General features: G+C 35.7%; 5 protein-coding genes across 9 annotated transcripts; 4 read left to right on the top strand and 1 right to left on the bottom strand.

Moving 5' to 3' along the window:
* The first annotated feature begins 162 nt into the window (after positions 1-162).
* LOC103318032 lies at positions 163-1,945 on the top strand. 2 transcript variants are annotated; one of them, XM_008219123.3, is made up of 6 exons: positions 163-332; positions 727-804; positions 892-1,002; positions 1,082-1,282; positions 1,358-1,539; positions 1,608-1,945. In XM_008219123.3, exons 2-5 carry the CDS (start codon positions 747-749, stop codon positions 1,405-1,407), a joined length of 420 nt encoding a protein of 139 aa, XP_008217345.1. In that variant the 5' UTR covers positions 163-332; positions 727-746; the 3' UTR covers positions 1,408-1,539; positions 1,608-1,945. The 2 variants fall into 2 exon arrangements, with proteins under 2 accessions (XP_008217345.1, XP_008217336.1); XM_008219114.3 differs by having other exon boundaries at positions 166-332; positions 700-804.
* A 1,612-nt stretch (positions 1,946-3,557) lies between these two features.
* On the top strand, positions 3,558-8,373 carry LOC100680382 (zinc finger protein 652). Of its 2 annotated transcripts, none has more exons than XM_003424631.5 (9): positions 3,558-3,761; positions 4,671-4,746; positions 4,834-5,040; positions 5,135-5,302; positions 5,384-5,644; positions 5,729-5,800; positions 6,522-7,022; positions 7,097-7,183; positions 7,261-8,373. In XM_003424631.5, exons 2-9 carry the CDS (start codon positions 4,680-4,682, stop codon positions 7,623-7,625), a joined length of 1,728 nt encoding a protein of 575 aa, XP_003424679.1. In that variant the 5' UTR covers positions 3,558-3,761; positions 4,671-4,679; the 3' UTR covers positions 7,626-8,373. The 2 variants fall into 2 exon arrangements, with proteins under 2 accessions (XP_003424679.1, XP_031784529.1); XM_031928669.2 differs by lacking the exon at positions 3,558-3,761 and adding an exon at positions 3,871-4,005.
* On the top strand, positions 8,152-11,221 carry LOC100680418. Of its 3 annotated transcripts, none has more exons than XM_008219147.4 (10): positions 8,152-8,222; positions 8,436-8,765; positions 8,848-8,994; positions 9,080-9,160; positions 9,243-9,425; positions 9,492-9,614; positions 9,735-9,905; positions 10,052-10,150; positions 10,226-10,297; positions 10,477-11,221. In XM_008219147.4, exons 2-10 carry the CDS (start codon positions 8,747-8,749, stop codon positions 10,623-10,625), a joined length of 1,044 nt encoding a protein of 347 aa, XP_008217369.1. In that variant the 5' UTR covers positions 8,152-8,222; positions 8,436-8,746; the 3' UTR covers positions 10,626-11,221. The 3 variants fall into 3 exon arrangements, with proteins under 3 accessions (XP_008217369.1, XP_003424680.1, XP_016840825.1); XM_003424632.5 differs by having other exon boundaries at positions 10,226-10,303; XM_016985336.3 differs by lacking the exon at positions 9,735-9,905 and having other exon boundaries at positions 10,226-10,303.
* A 719-nt stretch (positions 11,222-11,940) lies between these two features.
* On the top strand, positions 11,941-14,875 carry LOC100678351. Its single transcript, XM_008219332.3, has 12 exons — positions 11,941-11,955; positions 12,014-12,020; positions 12,102-12,281; positions 12,358-12,489; positions 12,591-12,962; positions 13,048-13,164; positions 13,257-13,418; positions 13,489-13,611; positions 13,700-13,813; positions 13,884-13,949; positions 14,037-14,339; positions 14,460-14,875. The coding sequence occupies exons 1-12, from the start codon at positions 11,941-11,943 to the stop codon at positions 14,612-14,614; spliced, it is 1,746 nt and encodes a 581-aa protein (XP_008217554.1). The 3' UTR covers positions 14,615-14,875.
* A 548-nt stretch (positions 14,876-15,423) lies between these two features.
* On the bottom strand, positions 15,424-18,194 carry LOC100680441 (glucose dehydrogenase [FAD, quinone]-like). Its single transcript, XM_003424633.4, has 3 exons — positions 17,894-18,194; positions 15,978-17,772; positions 15,424-15,890 (listed from the first exon to the last, which is right to left on the bottom strand). Exons 2-3 carry the CDS (start codon positions 17,766-17,768, stop codon positions 15,690-15,692), a joined length of 1,992 nt encoding a protein of 663 aa, XP_003424681.1. The 5' UTR covers positions 17,769-17,772; positions 17,894-18,194; the 3' UTR covers positions 15,424-15,689.
* Positions 18,195-18,206: the final 12 nt, after the last annotated feature.

Genomic DNA, 18,206 nt, shown 5'->3' with positions numbered 1-18,206 from the left:
ATTGTTGATATATTTGATTAGCCGGTTATTCATGTCCTGTAATCTAAATCCTTATCCCTAAAATTATAATTAATAAAAATAATAATCAATAATAATAATAATCATCAAAATAATTAATTGATGTCGAGAGTTTAAATGCCTGTTCAAGTGATTAGAAGTTTGCACAGCTTCAACTGCTGCCAACCGTATAGTTTCAGTCAATGAAATGACGTAAGAGTAAGACGTAATATAACAACAACGATCAGCTGTGGGCTGTGCCAGCTGACAATCTGCGCCAATCACAGACGCGCGTGTGAGTCTGGTGAACCGGCAACAAAAACATCAACATTAAGGTGAGTATAGAGATTTAGAGATAGTATATCTTCGTCAGCAGTCCATATAGCCAAACAAAGTGAGATTAATACAAGCACATGATTTTGACAGTCGGCATTACCGTGTAAACGTTTATTGATATATGACTGTAGGTTTACTTGATTGTTTATGGTGTCCAGTTGCTAAGCAAATACTTTTATAACGTGATCAGTGATGTGCGTTTTATACAAGAAATACCATATTTACAAACATTAATAAATAAATAAACCAGAAGTTCTGCTAAGTTTTTGACTAAAGATCGACTTTAATGTTATAACACTATATCCTTATGTTACAAGAGAACAAAGCCAACACTAATAAATATTGTACGCATTAAACAATTTTTAGAAACATCAAGCTTTTATAATTGTAAAGGTTATAAATATTGTTGGACAATGATGGCGTGTGCTAATCAAATGCATGAGACGATTTTTCTTACGCAGACCGAATCCGGTAATTATTAATTTGGCATTTTCCAATTTCATATTAAAAAAAAAAAATACATAAATTTAATGAGTTTACGTTTATCTATTATAACAGACGATGAAGAAATCGATGTCATTACCGTCGACGTCCACGAAAAGGCTCTTTCACAAGATTTGAAATGCGATTTGTTGAGCAAAATAGAATTCAAAATCGACTCGGATTCTGGTTAGTAAAAATATTATTTTAACTAGTCAATAATTTGAATGTGTGTACTCAATTTTTTTGTATGATTCTTTTTTCCAAGATGAGTTTATAGACGTCGTAACCGTCTCCCCAGCCGAACATACAAGTTCAAAAGTACAATTAAACAAAAGTTCAGTTAGTAAATCTCGTCCCACGTCGTCCCAGGCGACCGCCAATGGCTTGTCGAAAACAAAAATAAATAATAACTCGGAAGAGAAATGTTTTACAATGAAAACTTCAAAAAGGACGATAGATCAATTAGGTAAGTTATATAACGTGTAATTGTGGATTCTTCATTTGTATTCGTTGGTGCACATTTTTTGTTTTTATATTCAAGATAATAATTGGGATGATGAAATTCTGATGATGTATAGTTCAAAAAGATAAAAGACGTTCACAAAGGCAGTGATCCGGAAACGCAAAAAAATAGTTCAATGTTCCAAAAAACTTTGATGAAATGCGGCCAAGTTACCCATGTTCACACTAGTCTCGCTGAGAAACGCATAGAACCGAAAAGTGGTAAGTCGAGTAACTAAATTTTGAAAATTAATACGAAAACGTTGGGGTAATATTGTAATTATTTACAGAAAAAAATTCTAAAGGTTTAGTCGGTACAATTGATGCTACAAAGTTAAAATCGTCTGTAAAAATAATTCTGTCAAAAACCGATGTGCGTAGTAATATTGGCTCAGGCAAAGTCAAGTCGACGAAAAAAAACTTGAGAAAATCTGTATCGCAAACCTCAACATCTAAGTCTAGATCGGTGGTGGATAAAAGAAGTAGAAGAATTAATAACCATGAAACAGAAAGTGTTGGGAATAGAGCAGCACTTGATAACAAAGACAAAGAATAGGCGCTGTTGAAACCTAAACGAAAGTGTACGCAAAAATCTTTTAAGTACAATTAGAAAGAATAATTGATGAAACTAAGTTTGATAGCTACATTTATTTGAAAAAAGTTTTTCATATAATTTTTTAAAAGTATTTGTTTTTTACGAGCCGGTCACTTTGCAGTGCATGTACTGGCCGGCAAATGTATGCCAGAGAGATCACCCATTTTTGTGCCAGTATGCACGTATAACCGTCCAAGTTATTAATTTTTAAAATGTTTTTAGATTGTTTTATATTTCAAGAGAAACATTAAATTGGAGCTTAGTAGAATTAATTTAATTAAAATTAAAAGTGCAGCTAACGAAATAGTATATTACGATACATGTGACTTAAACGGCCCATTATTACACGCCGTTTAATAATGGGTCAATTTGAGTCACAAGTATCGTATACTACTTTATACCATCTGCCTGCCCTAAGTCCGCTATGTCACAACTATCCGTGATAAAGCACGGTGCAATAAAGGACTATTTAGGTCACGGATAGGCGTGACTCAAACGCGGACTTAGGTCACGCAGTGCTATAATAGTACATTACGATACGTGTGACAAATGGCTCTTTTTTACACGGCGCAGTTAGCACCCGAGCGTAGCGAGGGCGCTAAGCGCCGTATAAAACTGAACTATTTAAGTCAAGAGTAATGTATACAATTTTATAGCACAGACTGCTAAAATCCGCAAGTCTCGCCAATATTTGCACCGTGAGTTTAGCGCAAGAGCGTAGCGAGTGTGATAAACACGGTGCAAAAAAGGACTACTTTAGTCACAGATAGGCGTGACTTAACAGCGGATTTTAGCGACACTGTGCTATAAAATAGCCTACGATACTCGTGGCATAAATAGTCCGATACGGCACGGCGTTTAGCTCCCTCGCTACGCTCGAGTGCTATAATACACGCCGTGCCGTAATGGACTATTTATGCCACTTGTATCGTAATATACTATTATTGTCGTTTATTGTAACTGCAAAAAGTGTACTTTTAATTGATAAGGGTGTTCACGATAATTAATTCCGCGAATGCAAAACATACATAAATGTTGTAAGTCGGTGTTAGAACTTTTAATATTTGTTTGTTTTGTAGTGTATAATCTACGTATTTATGTCACATAAAAAGTATTATCATCTTATATAAATATATTTGTATATGTATAACTATTGATCTGTGCCAATATCAACGTTACCAAAATACTTGAGATCTGTGTTCCTACGCTGCATTAATAAGATAACTATAGTTTATAAAAACACGACAGAAGGCATATTATATTCAAGAACTTGATAATTATCACTGTAAGTTGTTATCGTTCTAATTGTTACCCACGTATGTATCAGTATACCCAGAGAAATGCGTTGATTAATGAAATACATTCAAGTAATTATTACATATTACTCCAAGTGCCTGAATAAACAATAAATTTACTCACACAGTATCTGACTTTATTAAAAAATCCTTGCACTTATCTTGTCTTTACAAATCCGCCTACACAGCAAAAAAAAATCAAAGCACGAGAGAATTTTAGGTAAGTACTTATACATTCGAAAGCAAAAAAGTCGCCACGCAAGCATCAGGCCGGTCTATAAACCACGAGCGCGCAGATGTCGTCTTCTCTCGTTCTCTGTTTACGTCCCCTTCCCCCGACGCGTCTCTCTCCGCGACGCGTTCAGTCCTTGTCGGTCGATATAACGAGCTACACGCGGTCGACTGATTGCTTAGACACGACCTTCAATCAAACTGCATCTTGCGATTTTTGCACCGAGATGTGTGATTCTTCAAGATTTTAAATTCGCACAGTGAGATATGAGGGAAGTGGAAGAGTGTAAGCGAGAAATACAGTGTCCAACACTTGCGTGAAGGTTAGTTTTTTGTTCGTGTGGGCGGCTTACGAATCTTTTTATATATGATGCGATATAGTTACTGACAATCGATCGGACAAATGATTGAATAAGAGGTCTATTTGCAAATTTATGGATATCTTTTTTCTTCAAGTAAAAATTTAGTGTACTCGTTTTGAGTGAAGTCGTTGATTAGGGTGTGCATATATATGGGAGTGTATACACCAGTGGTGGTTAAATGGTGTCGAGGATAGACAGCACAGGGGTAGGTTGGATTATGAGTCATTGCTATGTAGGTACTCTTGGAACTCAAGTTCGGACTAGTTTTCTTTCTTCATAAGAAAGATTTTAGTTAACTTTTTATTTGTTCATTTATGATTTTGAGAGAATTTTGGTACATTGCGACTAGAATATTGCCGTGATTAATTCACAAATTGTCATTGTTATATTTGCTTAAATATATATTTTATTCGGCTCTTTAGAATTTAAAGCATCCTGATGACATTTCAATTAAGGGGTGTAGAGAGGTTTGGTGTAGAAATTACGCGAATATATTGAAGCTGTTATAGTTACTGTAATGAGCGGTAGTTACTACAAAGTGCAGCTTTGTTAACAACATGCGAGTTTTATTCATCTACTGATAAACTATTTTCTTGACATCGCAGTCGAATCCTTCCCATAATACCAGTTCATTTTTTAGTGCAGTCAGTGCTAAGTGCGGAATATAGCTCGACGCGCTCATTTTAATTACTTACGGTCGCAATCTAAAACGAGTAATTGTTACGATCGAATAGTTCATCAGCACGCTATACGTCGATATCACGACCACGCATACATTAATGCTACAACTATAATTATAGCAAATGCCAAATATTTATCAAAATGAAAAAAAAATGTACTCAAGTATCAAAAAAAAATTTGCGTTTACAGAGTCACAAAATGATGGCCGTACAACAGCGAGCATCAGTCCCCGTGATCGAGGAAGTGCTGATATCCGACAGCGAAGGTTTGTGAAATAATCATTTGAAAGATGAAAATAAATGTCATATACATGAATTGTTCCTAATTCCACAAAATTTAACTGATTGCGCAGAAGACGATGTAATCATAGTTGACGACGAGGACGAGACGAGCAAGTTCGAAGAAACTAAGGAATTCATACACACGATTGACTACGGATGTTCCTCCAAAAACGGTTTGTATAATAATGGGGATTTCGAGCATCTGCCGCAGTTGCGCCAGACCGAGGAAATCTATTTGGACGAAGATTACGAGTTTTCGGATGCCTCAAATCATTCCAGTTCGTTTAGGATTTATTTATTTATTGCCAAAGTGCTTGATTAATGCATTATTATAGATTTCAAAGTATACTTATTGGTTCGATTTTCATCCAGGTAACGAAGCAATAAGCACAATCAATATCAATTCCAGTGATAAGGAGAATGTACCTGTGCAAGATCCTGTACGCGTTGAAAGCAATGACCGAAGCGCTGACTCGGACGATGAGCGGTTTTATATTGCGGAAGATTGCAGCAACATGAAAGATGTTTTGGATCATTTAGGTTTTTATTTTGAATTTTATTGTTCTCTTTTGAATAGAGCTGCGATTGACCAATGCAACATGGCGCGTGTTAATTTTTCAGAGAACAATGAGAAGATGGAAGTTGAAGCCGATGTTGCCAACTTATCAAATCATAAAGCGATGCAAGTTAGAACTGATGCTAGTATTTTTAAAGGTGGACAGAAAATAATAGTTTCTAAAGATTTAAAGCACGATCATATAGACGCTGATGCCGATAAACTGGTAATTGATGAAAGTATGACAATTGGAAATCGAGCCGTTACCGATAAATCAAAAGATGTAAAATTAGGACCGAAAGAGTTAATGATCGAAACGAGTTCAGGTAGTTATTTATGTAATATTTAGTCGCTGTTGTATCATTACATATTCTTTTGATTTATTTAACATCAAACGACTCTTCATTTAGATGATGACAGCGAAGAGGCTCAAGATGATCAGGTCATAACGATATCGGTGCCACAAACAGGATCGAAAACTCGTAAGCAATCTTTAAGGGGATGTGGGAGCTGAAAACACTGTTTTTCTGTTCCATATAACTTTTTGAATAAAGCTTGCAATAAAAAACCAAGACCAGAGCGCCATAGTATTGAATTTAGTGAATCATTCTACCGAAAAAAAAAATACCAATCGGACTTTTGGTTTTTGTAAAATATGTGAAATACGAGCGGGTGTTTACGCGTGTTTATGCGATTACAGCGCGAACCTCAAACTCCAATTTTACTTATTAACTTTTTTAATTTGAAATTTCATCAATATAATGAGCAGAGCGCCATAGGTCAGTGAATCATTCTACCGAAAGAAAATGTCAATACGGTTTTTAGTTTTTTGTTGGCATTTGAAATACTAAATACCCCGTGGCGGATTTGCGAAGCTATAGCTCCCACCTCTCCTTAATATCATGTATTTGAATTGCAATAATGCACTATCTTTCTAATGTTATCTTCTCATTGGCATGATTTCTCCTCTTATCTATACTTTTCAATTTTGCATGTATTTTTTGTGATACCTAATGCAGATCAATTACTTTTACACTAACAATTTTCACCCGTTTTTATGTTTCTGAATACTGATTCTTATGCGATAAAGTTTATAAACCTGAAAAAAGCGAATCAAGAAATAGTAAAATTATATGGAATAAGCAACAAAGAATAATGAATGATTAATCAAAAACAAACCTAATCATTTTTCTATGTTTGCAGGCACGAAACGGTTTCTACGCATGCACTGTGATAATTGTGGCGTAACGAAATCCGTTCCGAAACTCTCCAAACCCGAAGCCTGCATCTGCAAGTTCTGCGAATCTACTTTAAACTTTCAATGCAAAACATGTCTGCGTTGTTTCGAGACCTATGGCGCAGCACTGTGCCATTTAAAACGTAAGTGTGCGTCGAAGTACTTCTGGCAATGTCCCGATTGCGATTATGCCGTTCGCGACCAGTCCAAATTTGATATGCACATTCAGAAGGCCCATGCGAATAAAACGATACGCTGTCCACACTGCCGTAAGATCATGTACGACCAAAAGTTACTGGATGAACATGTCAAGGAGTCCTGTGCTATGAAGGCACCGAGATACTCTTGCAATAGTTGTGATTTCAAGGAGAGATTGCTCACCCAGATAAAAAGACATCTCATGAGGTCTCATTGTGTGCTGGAAGGAGGGTATAGAACAATCGGTCGCCACAGAACGAAATCTTTAGGTAAGGGAACGTTGTTCGTAAGCTTAATAATATAACAAATGAGATTTTGTAAAGCAATGAAAATTTATTTGCAGATAATACTATCCAACCTATATCAGAATCTGAAATTACCAACCCTGCAAGTGCTACTGCTGAACCTAAAGCTACGGAAGAAAAACCTAGTAAGAAAATTATGGTTGATATTATATTTTAGAATATTCCTTAAGAAATATCTAATTTATTTTATTGTATCAAATAGACACCGAGAGGCTGATAAAGCTGCATTGTATAAAGTGCAAGATAACGTTTAAAAAAACTCCAGACATCGGAATGAAGTGTAAGCATTGCAATGGTTCTTTGGTGTATCAATGCAAAATGTGCAAGGAGCGCAGCAAATCGTTATGTGGGATCTACGATCATATAGATAATAATTGCGAATTCATAATTTGTAAACAATGTAATAACCGCTTTAAAACTAAAGCCGATGCGATAAAACATAAAGAGGCTTGTGGAAGAGTAACTTTTAAGTGTAAAATGTGTAATTATAAAACAAGACAAAAAACGTACCTCCAAATCCATATAGACTCAAAACACAATAATGAAAATATTATTACTCAAAAATGAACAAGCAATATTTATAGTATCCTGTAAGAGTCTATTCTTGTAGTTAAATAAGTGCTTTCAATGCAAAGTGATAAGATTTACGAAATAAAATTCGTAGTTAGTATATTACGATACATGTGACTTAAACGGCCCATTATTACACGACGTGTAGATATGTAATTTACACGCCGTGTAATAATGGGTCGATTTAAGTCACAAGTATCGTATACTATTTTATAGCATCTGTCTGCCCTAAGTCCGCTATGTCACAACTATCCGTGACATAAACAGTCCTGTACTGCACCGTGCAGTTAGCGTCCAAGCGTAGCGAGACTAGGACTATTTAGGTCACGGATAGGCGTGACTTAAATGCGGACTTAGGTCACGAAGTGCTATAACAGTACATTACGATACGTGTGACTTAAATGGTTCTTTTTTACACGGCGCAGTTAGCACCCGAGCGCAGCGAGTCTGTGCTATAAAATTTTATACGATCTTTTATACCTCGCTACGCTCGGGTGCTAACTGCGCTGTTTAAAAAAAAACCATTTAAGTCACACGTATCGTAATGTACTATTAATTTTGTACATAGTAGATTAAAGCATATATGAGTGTGCTGTGAGTATATAGTTGTATAACTTTAAGTATTTATTTGTAAAGCAACCAAAAGTCAATACTAATTTGTACAAACAAACTTTTTTAAACATTTTTTTTACAAGTATTATAATGCTGTAAAACGACAAGAATACATGAAGTTTTATATACGAAATTGTAGTATAATTTAAATTTAATTGTAATTGTCAACCTAAAATATTAATGTGTTTTATTTAGAAACGTGTTACACAATCATAATAAGAATTCCAATAAACTGACATCTACGCATCGATTCGCGAAATCAACACAACATAAAGTTTATATTGTATTAGAGAGCATACGATATTGGTTCACGTTCGCGAGTAGTGCTGATGGTTTCGACTACGTTTTAAGATTCTGAATTTAATAGAATGAACTACATTGTTTGTCGTTTGTACATCTATATCTATATGCCGTTGAAGTGATTGATGTGAATACAAGAAAAGTCGAGGGTACAACTAAATTAGTATTACCGATTTGCTCAACATCGCACGAATACAATAGGCAATATGAGTTACAACAAAGCTGGTGAGGCATTTGCAGAAAATTGATATTCGAGGCGTTCAATGATTACAGAAGACCTATACATCCTTATGCATTTGTGTTTCAGTTAGTCATTTTGGAATCAATGGCGTTAATGCCAAAGCTGTCTATAATACAAATTTAAACACCCGTTCCGAACTAGCAAAATATTTTTCAAGCTTTAAGTGTACGTTTGATGATGGAGAGAACGTTATAAATTCAAACGAAAATATAGGTAAGAAATGTACCAATTCGCGCCTTGTGCGATTATGTGTGTACATTTATCAACAAATAATAATCTTTTATACAATCATTCGCAGTTATTCAAAATGACGAATGTGCATTGACTTCATCGCAAGAAGATTTGATGTCACTCATAGACGATTTCACAGCTCAATATGGTAGTGTTAAACACATTTACTACGTTCTTTCGCATTTTGATAATCAAATGATTCTTAGAAAAATCTTTATTTTATATTTTAGAGTCACTAGCATACAACAGATATACCAATGCTGGAACGACTCCTCACCCTACCAGTATAACGGATCCTTTTGCACATCCTGTTAATAATGGCGAGCATTTAAGGCATAGTTATGCATTTGATTCTTTCTCGAAAGATGATTTTACATCAAATCAAGGCAATTTCAGAGCACAAAATTATGGCAGTAAATATCTACGTTTTGCCCTATTAATAAAATTAACGTGATTTTAAAATTTGATTTGTATTTTAGAGACCCTTTATTACAATGAATATATTAATGAAGTTGGTGTAGCGACTTCTTCTCATAGCGATCTGACGAATTGTAATGTTTCAAACAAAGCCAATCATCTGGTTAGAATTCAAAATAATATTTGTAAGTACTTAATGGCGAACTTGGAAATGTAATATCTAGGTTTGGCATTTTAAATAGTCTATTGAATAAATACAATTTATTAGCCTATTATTATATTATAAAAAATTGTTTGCGTCATAGGTGCTGGCGGTTATCGCCATCCCTATTCGAATATTAAAGCGAATCCTTGTAATGCTACTGGATTAACTTCCAATGCCATAGTTGACAATGGAAAACGTATCTTGCGCGTTCTAGATACTTCGAGTACTTGTTCTGCAAACTTTGTTAAAAATTACGGACGTCGAGATAAAGGTGAATAATTTATTTTATATCTATTGGTATAGCAAGCTGGAGATCAAGCCAAATCGAATTATAACTATATTAGTATATCATTATTTTAGATAATAAGGTTCAGTAAATTGATATAGCAGTATTTACGTATTTTTTCTTAATTTCAGTAAAATTAAAAGACCGTCGAGCTGTACAAAGTAATTATGCGATCGATAGTTTTGTTTTCAACAAAGAGAATTTAGTTGGGGAAACTCAATATAACGTTGGTATGTTACATATGTACTGGAATATTTCGCACTCATGCTTTGGAAAAACAAGAAAAATTTGATTCTCCATTGCAGGTGGTCAGGACGTTCTGTCTCCAACTTCGTATGCTACTGTTGCAAGCTCCGCGATAAAACGTAAACGCCAAGGTGATGGTAAATAATTTGATTACATTAACCATGTATACATACATCCTCCCTTTAAAAAAATTTAAACTGAATCACACCAAACATTTTCTATTTTAATTTTTATGAAATGGACGTTGAAACGATTTAAATCAATTGTATTTTTTTTAAAGTAACTTTTTTGCTATTGCTATCGCTTTCAGACGATCATCTTACAGAATTAACGGACATCTACTGCATGATGTGCGGCGAAATTCCCTGGAATTTGAATCACAAGAGTAAACTACGTTCATCATCAAAAAAGTGTCTCTACTGTTGCCCTAAAATTCAAAAATATGCCAGAAATAGATGATCACCATTTTGAAAACAGGTGCCCAGGTTGCAGTAAAGTGTTTAAAAATAGAACGAGATTCCTATACTGCATCGCGAAAAATACGATTGTACATACATAAACGAAGAGAAGCGACGAAAACTTCTTGTACAGACTGTGGATGAAAATCTACTGTCTATCGCCTATAACTGATAAAATTGGATTGAGAATTGGACTTATCGTAAAAACGTGCTATACTCCAAAAACCAAAAATCTTTATATCACAACAGGAAGTACAATTGTAAAAATATATCGAAACAAAATAATTGAGGAATAATAAGTTTGGATTTTTAGTCTGCTCTATGTTGGTGTAATACATTTGTACCATATTTATACATATGTAAATTTTTATATTTCGTATATTATTTAAAATTTGATCAAGATCATTACGTTTAATCTAATTGACGATTTTTTAAACGACACGTTACGCATTATTTTCCTACCTAATTTTCAAACTTATCTATAAATAGGAAATCATAATTTTTCCTATATTCATGAGGGTATATAATTAAAAATATTTGATTATATGACCGATTTGTATGCCGATGAATGTGAATACAAACAATGAGAAAATTTCATACTATCGTTTCATATTTGCTCAATATATTATTGTCATATGTATGCCAGGCTTATACAATAAGGCTATTTATTTGGCACCCGAAAACATTGATTTGGTGCATAAAGTGTAAACAAGAGTACACAAGGACAGATACCTATGAAAGTGTGTCCATCCGCTTGAAATATAGACATATATCGGTATTTCTACAGTAGGTCTGCGAGTGATACTGTATTTGCGTCGTTTCTTCAAGCCCGCATAAAATGTAAAGAAATTTAAAATTTAGAGTGCATCATACTTAGTTATGAATATACCTGATAAATATTGCATACAACTTTTTGCCTTGATTTCCCATAAAGAAAATCTCAATAACTTTATAAATTTGGAAAGATTGCTCTTTTTTGGAATGATATATAAAAAATAATATAATTATAATTGTTGGATTTCCGTTGTTCTTAATATAATATTTTGGGATTAGCAGTAAGGCTATGTCGTATTGGTATAGTAACAACAAAGGCAATTTAAACTAACCGGAATTTATCGATCCAATCAGTTGAATCACCGACGTAAGTTTTGTGTTAGTGTTGATATTGTTTGCTCCATAACGTATGACATTTGGTTTCAGTTCTCTCCTCGACACCTAACTAAGAGGATCATTTAGATTTCAAACATACTTGCTAATTGAACAGAACAAGTTTGATATTGTTAAATATCTTTTTTGGTGATCATTGTTCATCCACGATGTATCTGATGGCGGTGAGTATATATCAATACACAAAAATTTGATTTGTACGTATTATTGGTTTATATACAGGTCCTTAGTAAATACCGGTGAATATGTACCTTTTAAAATACCGATAAAAAGCCTTGACAAGTCGGCGCTAAAATTTCTTTTCTTATAGATGTATCATTTGCAGATGATGCAGACATAACTAAATTGATATCAGATGAATCTGATGAATCAATCAATGAGTGCCCGAGCCCGAGCACAAGCAGTCTAAATAAAAAAGATGACGATTCTGGTTATTTTAGTAACGAGAATTCGTCGGAAATCGATAATTATTTCTTCCTAGAAGGAAATGGTAATGATATAATCGTACTAAAAAGATCATAGTACAACTTTACATGAATAATATTTAACGTTTTCGCATATTTTAGACATTCAGAGCAACGGTGATGCTGATGCCGATTGTGTAAGTCATTCTCACATCGATCCCGATGCACTCACTGTCTTGGAAGTCGAACCCCGATCAACTAAAGAAGTTATCAGTTTTCAAGCAGATAATACTAGTAAGACATTATACTCAATTCATATTTTAATATCTCGTCGCAACACCCTGAAAAATCAGATACTTATAAACAAAAAATTGTAAATAATTTTTTTTTTACAGATAGTCAACTCGATGGATTCATCATCATTGCGGAAACTAATGAATCGGCATTTGTTTCAAACGTTACCCTCGCACTCAACAAAGAGAATTTATTTATAACACCAGTAAAGAACGACTCTATTTTATTTTTAGAAGGTCAATGCAAAGAAGTTACGAAAGTTACGTCGCCCGAAAAGGATTTCATAGCGCGAGTTCAAAGTAAAACTAGTGAAAGCAATAAAACGCCCAATGTTTTGCAGTGCAATGGATTTAAAGATAGTGTTGCGGTGCCTTCTGACACAATATCGATCGATCTTGGCGAATCGTCGATCTCGAAAGTTGCTCTTACATCGAACGAAGATCATTTAATTTTGGAAGCAGTATATACAATTAGTAACAGAAAATTTTATATGTTAATACATGAGACCATGTGTAAATATTCAATTGCTAACTATATTGAGTTTTATATCTCTTTAAGGTGATGGTTCTGATGAATCTTTAAATATTAGTGCAAATTCTCCCAACATCTATTTCAACGACTCTGTGATCTCAGATGTCATTCACGAATTTAAAAAAGGCGATCTTGACGAGGAAGGTATAAACACAATTTTGGTGAAAATATACATATGGAAAACGTGTATGAATCTTACATAATACACGGTAATCATTTTTATACTTTTTTTCTAGAGAGAAACCTCGATGAATTCGTGAAGATCATTGTTGAAAATCCTTTCGATGATAGTTTACCCATCGATCTCAACGAAATTATTCCCTTAGAAGTATCTCTCACTTCGAACGACAGAGATTTAGTTACGCAAGTGGAAAATAAAATTGATAGTAGTGAAAAAAGTATAATGTTCGATATTTTACACCATTTTTTGGTAATCATCAATCACGCTAACTTTTATCTATTTTTTAGGTTACTCGCAAGTAGAATCTCTCAATGCTGGCGAAAATCTTCCCGATAATAATCCACCCATCAAAGAATCAACTTGCTCGGATGTCGCTCCCGCGCTAATGAAAGAGACTGAAAATGAAATTGGTAAACATTGACACATGCGAATCGTATGAGTTTAATGATTCAACGACAGTATACTGTGAAGTTGCAAATATTTTCGTTTTAATTTTAGATTATAAACTCAATCAAGGAAGCGATATCGATGCGAAATCTGCAGAAGTAGATTTATGCACTACCGATTCTGATACTTCGACTCCTGCCTCAGGAATAATCGAGTCTAAAAATGGTATTCCTCATATTGGATGTTTGAAAAACAGTAAGAACGTTATAATAATACTTTTTTTTTTAATTTTCAGACATCCCGAGTACTGACGTTGCCGATTCTGCCAGTAAAAAACTTCCATCTCAAAATGAACTAAAAAGTAAACTTCTTCGCTAATATACTAGATCGATTAAGTATATATTTGTGAAGCATATAATTGTAATGGTTAAATTAAATTTATTTTCAGACTACACACAATACGTCAAAATTTACTGTACAGAATGTGGCGAGAGCCCTTGGAACGTTAAGTATGACAAGACGAATCCAAACTGTGAGACCTGCGAAAAGAAGACACTGCTTAATTGCTTCAGATGTGATAAAAAATACACAAAGTACGCAGGTATACTAGACCACCTTAGATACAGATGTGTTCCCATCGACACGTTGTATCAATGTTCGGATTGCGATTATAACACGAGGGTGAAGAGCGCCTACAAGAAGCACGTATTAACGCACAAAACGTCGGAGAACATCCAGTGCACGTGGTGTGGTAAGTCGTTGAAAAATGAAAGGTATCTTCGAGAACACAAGAAATTCTTTTGCTCGAATCATTTGAACGCGCAGAACAATACATATGAGAAATTATTGTCAAACGAAATCCCACGAGCAGCCTTTCGAGTGTTCTGGTTGGGGTCGAGATTACAGATAACAGAGAAAGCGTGCAGAATGCGAAGTGTCCGAATTGTAATAAGACGTTCCAAAGCGAGGCAACTCTACGAAGACACAAAAAACACATTTGTTGTCAAAACAAAGAGAGTCAAGTAGAATGCCAGAATTGCGGTAAATGGTATAAAACCGAAACACTTCTTCGAAAATATCAGAAATACTATTGCACGACTGATGGACAGATTCGCAGAGTCAACTGTCTGGATTGTGGTAAGGAGTTGAGCAACGAAACGCGTCTCTGAAAACATCGTAAATTATGTTATAACGACGCTTTAAATACCTTACATACAGAAGATCTTTTTCCATGAATCATCTCATCTCAGTTATTTATTATCATATTAAATCAATATTAACATTTTATAAGTTTGAGTCGTAATTTCGAAGAGCAGATGTAGCAGATGTGTAAATTTACATTTCTTTTTCATTTCACTTTTAGTTTATTGATTCTGATAACTAAACTATTAAATTTGTAGTTTACAATATGCATAAATAAAATGAATTTCTCTTTTCTTCAAACGAATAAAAATAGTCGTATTTATTTTTATAATTGATCACATTATGTAGTTATTGTTATTAGTTAGATAATTACAAATATTTGAACTAACCGCGAAAACCACAGATATACACGAATAATAAACGTAATTGTTTTTAATACTTTTGACCATCATGAGAGAGGTTGCTTGTTTGTGCATGATGATACATATCAATAGGATGCTGATACTTATACTTCATTCTAATATCCGTTATGACAGCCAAGCACTGAAAAGTGAGTTCTAAAAAATTCTACGAGAGTCGTTTGGACTCAACTTTAAATATGAAAAAGAGCAAGCGATTTGAGTCACGTATATGCACACATGGCTAGCGACACGTGCAAGTTACTGTATTTCTAGAAGTAATTAACTATCTAGTTTACGTATATAATGTTTTATTTTACGCTATTCACTGTTAGACTAAATGAATTATTTACATTTTTAAGTCGGATGAATATCAATGTCGTTCATACCGTAATATGAGTGATGGATTCATTTATGTGCAGAAATCATGTTGTTATTAATTTTTCAAACTTAAACATGGTTACGCATGCGATTTCTTTTCTCATTATATTTTCACGCAGTATTCGTTTACATTAAGTTATTGATTTACGGTTTAGTTCACAATTATACATATGTCTCTTTTAGCTTCTTCTATTACGGGCAAACATACGATCCCAGGATCTATTTTTGCGAACTTGGTTGTTCGACAATAAGTCCCAATCCTCTTTTACCATGTCAGCGAGTTTTTCGCCGATCAGCATAATAGGAATGTTCGGGTGGCCGGCAATGATCATTGGCATGATCGAGGCATCCGCAACACGTAACCCATCGATGCCGATTACCTTAAAGATAATTGTATAAAAATTGCGTGTTTACCTAATTTTTTGTTTCAAATGTAATAAGAATTCAAGCTATATAATCGTACACACCCTTAATCTCGGATCGACGACTGCCATGACGTCATTAACAGGTCCCATCTTACAAGTTCCAGCCGGATGATACAGTGTCGAAGAGAAACTTCTGATTGCGCAGTCCCAATAGGCATCTGAGCCTTTCACGAAATGTTCACACCCCAAAATCGGATTGTCGGATAAGGTAGCGTTGAATTTCTGCATCGCTCTGGTCTTGCTCAACTGGATCGACAGCTCGATTCCTTTCTGGAAGACCCTAACATCGTCCTTGTTGCTGAAGTAGTTTGCGTATATTTCAGGATCATCTTCTGGTCTCTTGCTTTGCAATAGGATCCGTCCACGGCTCTTTGGCGCTATTAAAGTCGTCAGGATCATGAAGGATTCTTTGCCAAGCATGTTCCTATAGGTGGCGTCGTAGTGCTCCTCAGACAAGCCCAGAAGCATGTGAAACAGCGGATCAGAAGCTGCTGATAGTCCAGCGAACAGAATCTCAATGTTGGGATACGTCTCAGTGGAGCTAAGCTCGTCCACATTGACAAATCCCAAGGCCTCAATTCCTCCGGTCACCGAAAACGGACCTTTCTTAGTCTTCATATAGTCGCCCGCGAAGTCCACGGTAATATCGGTAGGGTACATCAATTCCATCGATCTGATGCTCGCCGTCTCGTTTATAAGAAAGTTTAGGTTCCAGTAGGATAAGTGGTCTTGTAGATTCTCCCCTACCCCAGGCAAATTCTGGACCAGGTCGATACCTAGGTCGTATAAATGTCTCTCTGGGCCGATTCCAGAAAGCATTAGGAGCTTTGGCGAATTGACCGCTCCGGCGCAGACTATCACCTCTTTCTTGGCTCGAACCTCTATGACCTCGTGTCTCTTGATGAACAGAACTCCGTAAGCTCTCTTTGAACTGGGGTCTATGAGAACCTTGTCGACCCTACTGTTTCTGGACAATATCAGGTTGGTCCTGTTCTTCACAGGATGCAGGTACGCCCTGTTACTGGACAATCTCTCGCCATCCTTGACAGTCGAGTGCAGATAGGAAAATCCAATCTGTTCCTTGCCATCGTAGTCCACTATTTGATATCCCAGTTCCTGAGCTCCACCTAGGAAAGCAGTGGCCAGAGGCGTCCTGTAGGGTGCGCTTCCAATGTTGACCGGTCCACCGGTGCTGTGATATCCCTTCTCGACCGGGGTATCGGTGACCTCGAAGTTCTCGAGCTTCATGAAGTAGGGCAGCACTTCGTCAAAGGACCAACCGTCGCAACCCATGGCCGCCCAGCCATTGTAGTCTCTTCGGTTACCCCTCGTTGCCGCCATGAAGTTAAAGACGCTGCAGCCACCCATGACCTTGCCCCTGGGCCATTTGCACTGGTGATTCTTCATGGCTAGACAAGAAGTTTCCGACGGTTGGGTCTTGTAGTTCCAATTGATCGAGTCGGAGAACTGCAGGTACGCAGCAACCATGGGTATTTCCATCAGCCGGTTCTCTCTTGGTCCAGCCTCGATGAGGAGAACGCTAACGTCGGGGACTTCGCTGAGCCTCGCGGCTACAGCGGCACCAGCCGTTCCGGCGCCGACAACTATGAAGTCGTATTCGGTATGATTGGATGGCGTCACGTCATCGAGCTCCTCTTGAGCGTTCTCGTTCGAATCTTCGCGAAGCATGCCGTACACGTTGTACATGTTGTACATGTTCCTGACCATGGGATTTACGGTGTTGGGTTGTCGTTGCTGTGCTGGACGACGTCTCCAGGATGCCGAAGATAACGATGGCACAGCTAGTGCTACAAGTAGCAACCAACGAATCATTGTTCTGAAAATTTTAAATGTTCGTTATAGAATTGTGTATCGTATTTTTAATTGTTGAAGGAAACAATTTTTATAAAATTGACTTTGAAGACTCAAATTGTATTTTATGGGAAGCGCATACTTACTTTGGTTGTCAGACTCTTGCAAAAGTTAACGAAATAGGTCGAAAACACGAACTTTTTGTTTTATACTTTGTCTTTATCAAGAATGGTACTAATTTTTTAATTTTGTATTTGCATACAATATTTAGCTGAAATGAAGAAAACACTGATGTTCGTGCAAGTAAAAATTGCATTTTACGAAACATTAATTATTTCTTTTGTTAATGTGGAAATATCGTTATGTACTCAAAAGCCGGCGTTAATTGAATACGATTATTTTTCTTTAAGGTGAGTTTACGTAATTTTGACAAACTCAATCTTCGTACTGAAAAAACAC

This window comes from Nasonia vitripennis, chromosome 4 (assembly GCF_009193385.2).
Source record: "Nasonia vitripennis strain AsymCx chromosome 4, Nvit_psr_1.1, whole genome shotgun sequence".
Taxonomy (NCBI): Eukaryota; Metazoa; Arthropoda; class Insecta; order Hymenoptera; family Pteromalidae; genus Nasonia; species Nasonia vitripennis.
This window is presented reverse-complemented; position numbering and strand designations above follow the sequence as displayed.

Bases quoted from the DNA above. Each gene is read 5' to 3' on its own strand.
- LOC103318032 (XM_008219123.3), top strand. From the start codon at position 747: ATGATGGCGTGTGCTAATCAAATGCATGAGACGATTTTTCTTACGCAG. The intron at 805-891 runs GTAATTATTAAT...CTATTATAACAG, and splicing joins TCTTACGCAGACCGAATCCG to ACGATGAAGAAATCGATGTC. The intron at 1,283-1,357 runs GTAAGTTATATA...TTTATATTCAAG, and splicing joins AAGGACGATAGATCAATTAG to ATAATAATTGGGATGATGAA.
- LOC100678351 (XM_008219332.3), top strand. The intron at 12,282-12,357 runs GTAATGATATAA...CGCATATTTTAG, and splicing joins TTTCTTCCTAGAAGGAAATG to ACATTCAGAGCAACGGTGAT. The intron at 13,419-13,488 runs GTATAATGTTCG...TCTATTTTTTAG, and splicing joins AATTGATAGTAGTGAAAAAA to GTTACTCGCAAGTAGAATCT.
- LOC100680382 (XM_031928669.2), top strand. From the start codon at position 3,979: ATGGTGTCGAGGATAGACAGCACAGGG. The intron at 5,801-6,521 runs GTAAGCAATCTT...CTATGTTTGCAG, and splicing joins ACAAACAGGATCGAAAACTC to GCACGAAACGGTTTCTACGC. The intron at 7,023-7,096 runs GTAAGGGAACGT...ATTTATTTGCAG, and splicing joins CCACAGAACGAAATCTTTAG to ATAATACTATCCAACCTATA.
- LOC100680441 (XM_003424633.4), bottom strand. From the start codon at position 17,768: ATGATTCGTTGGTTGCTACTTGTAGCACTAGCTGTGCCATCGTTATCT. The intron at 15,891-15,977 runs GTGTGTACGATT...ATTATCTTTAAG, and splicing joins TCGTCGATCCGAGATTAAGG to GTAATCGGCATCGATGGGTT.
- LOC100680418 (XM_003424632.5), top strand. The intron at 8,995-9,079 runs GTAAGAAATGTA...AATCATTCGCAG, and splicing joins AAATTCAAACGAAAATATAG to TTATTCAAAATGACGAATGT. The intron at 9,161-9,242 runs GTAGTGTTAAAC...TTTATATTTTAG, and splicing joins CGATTTCACAGCTCAATATG to AGTCACTAGCATACAACAGA.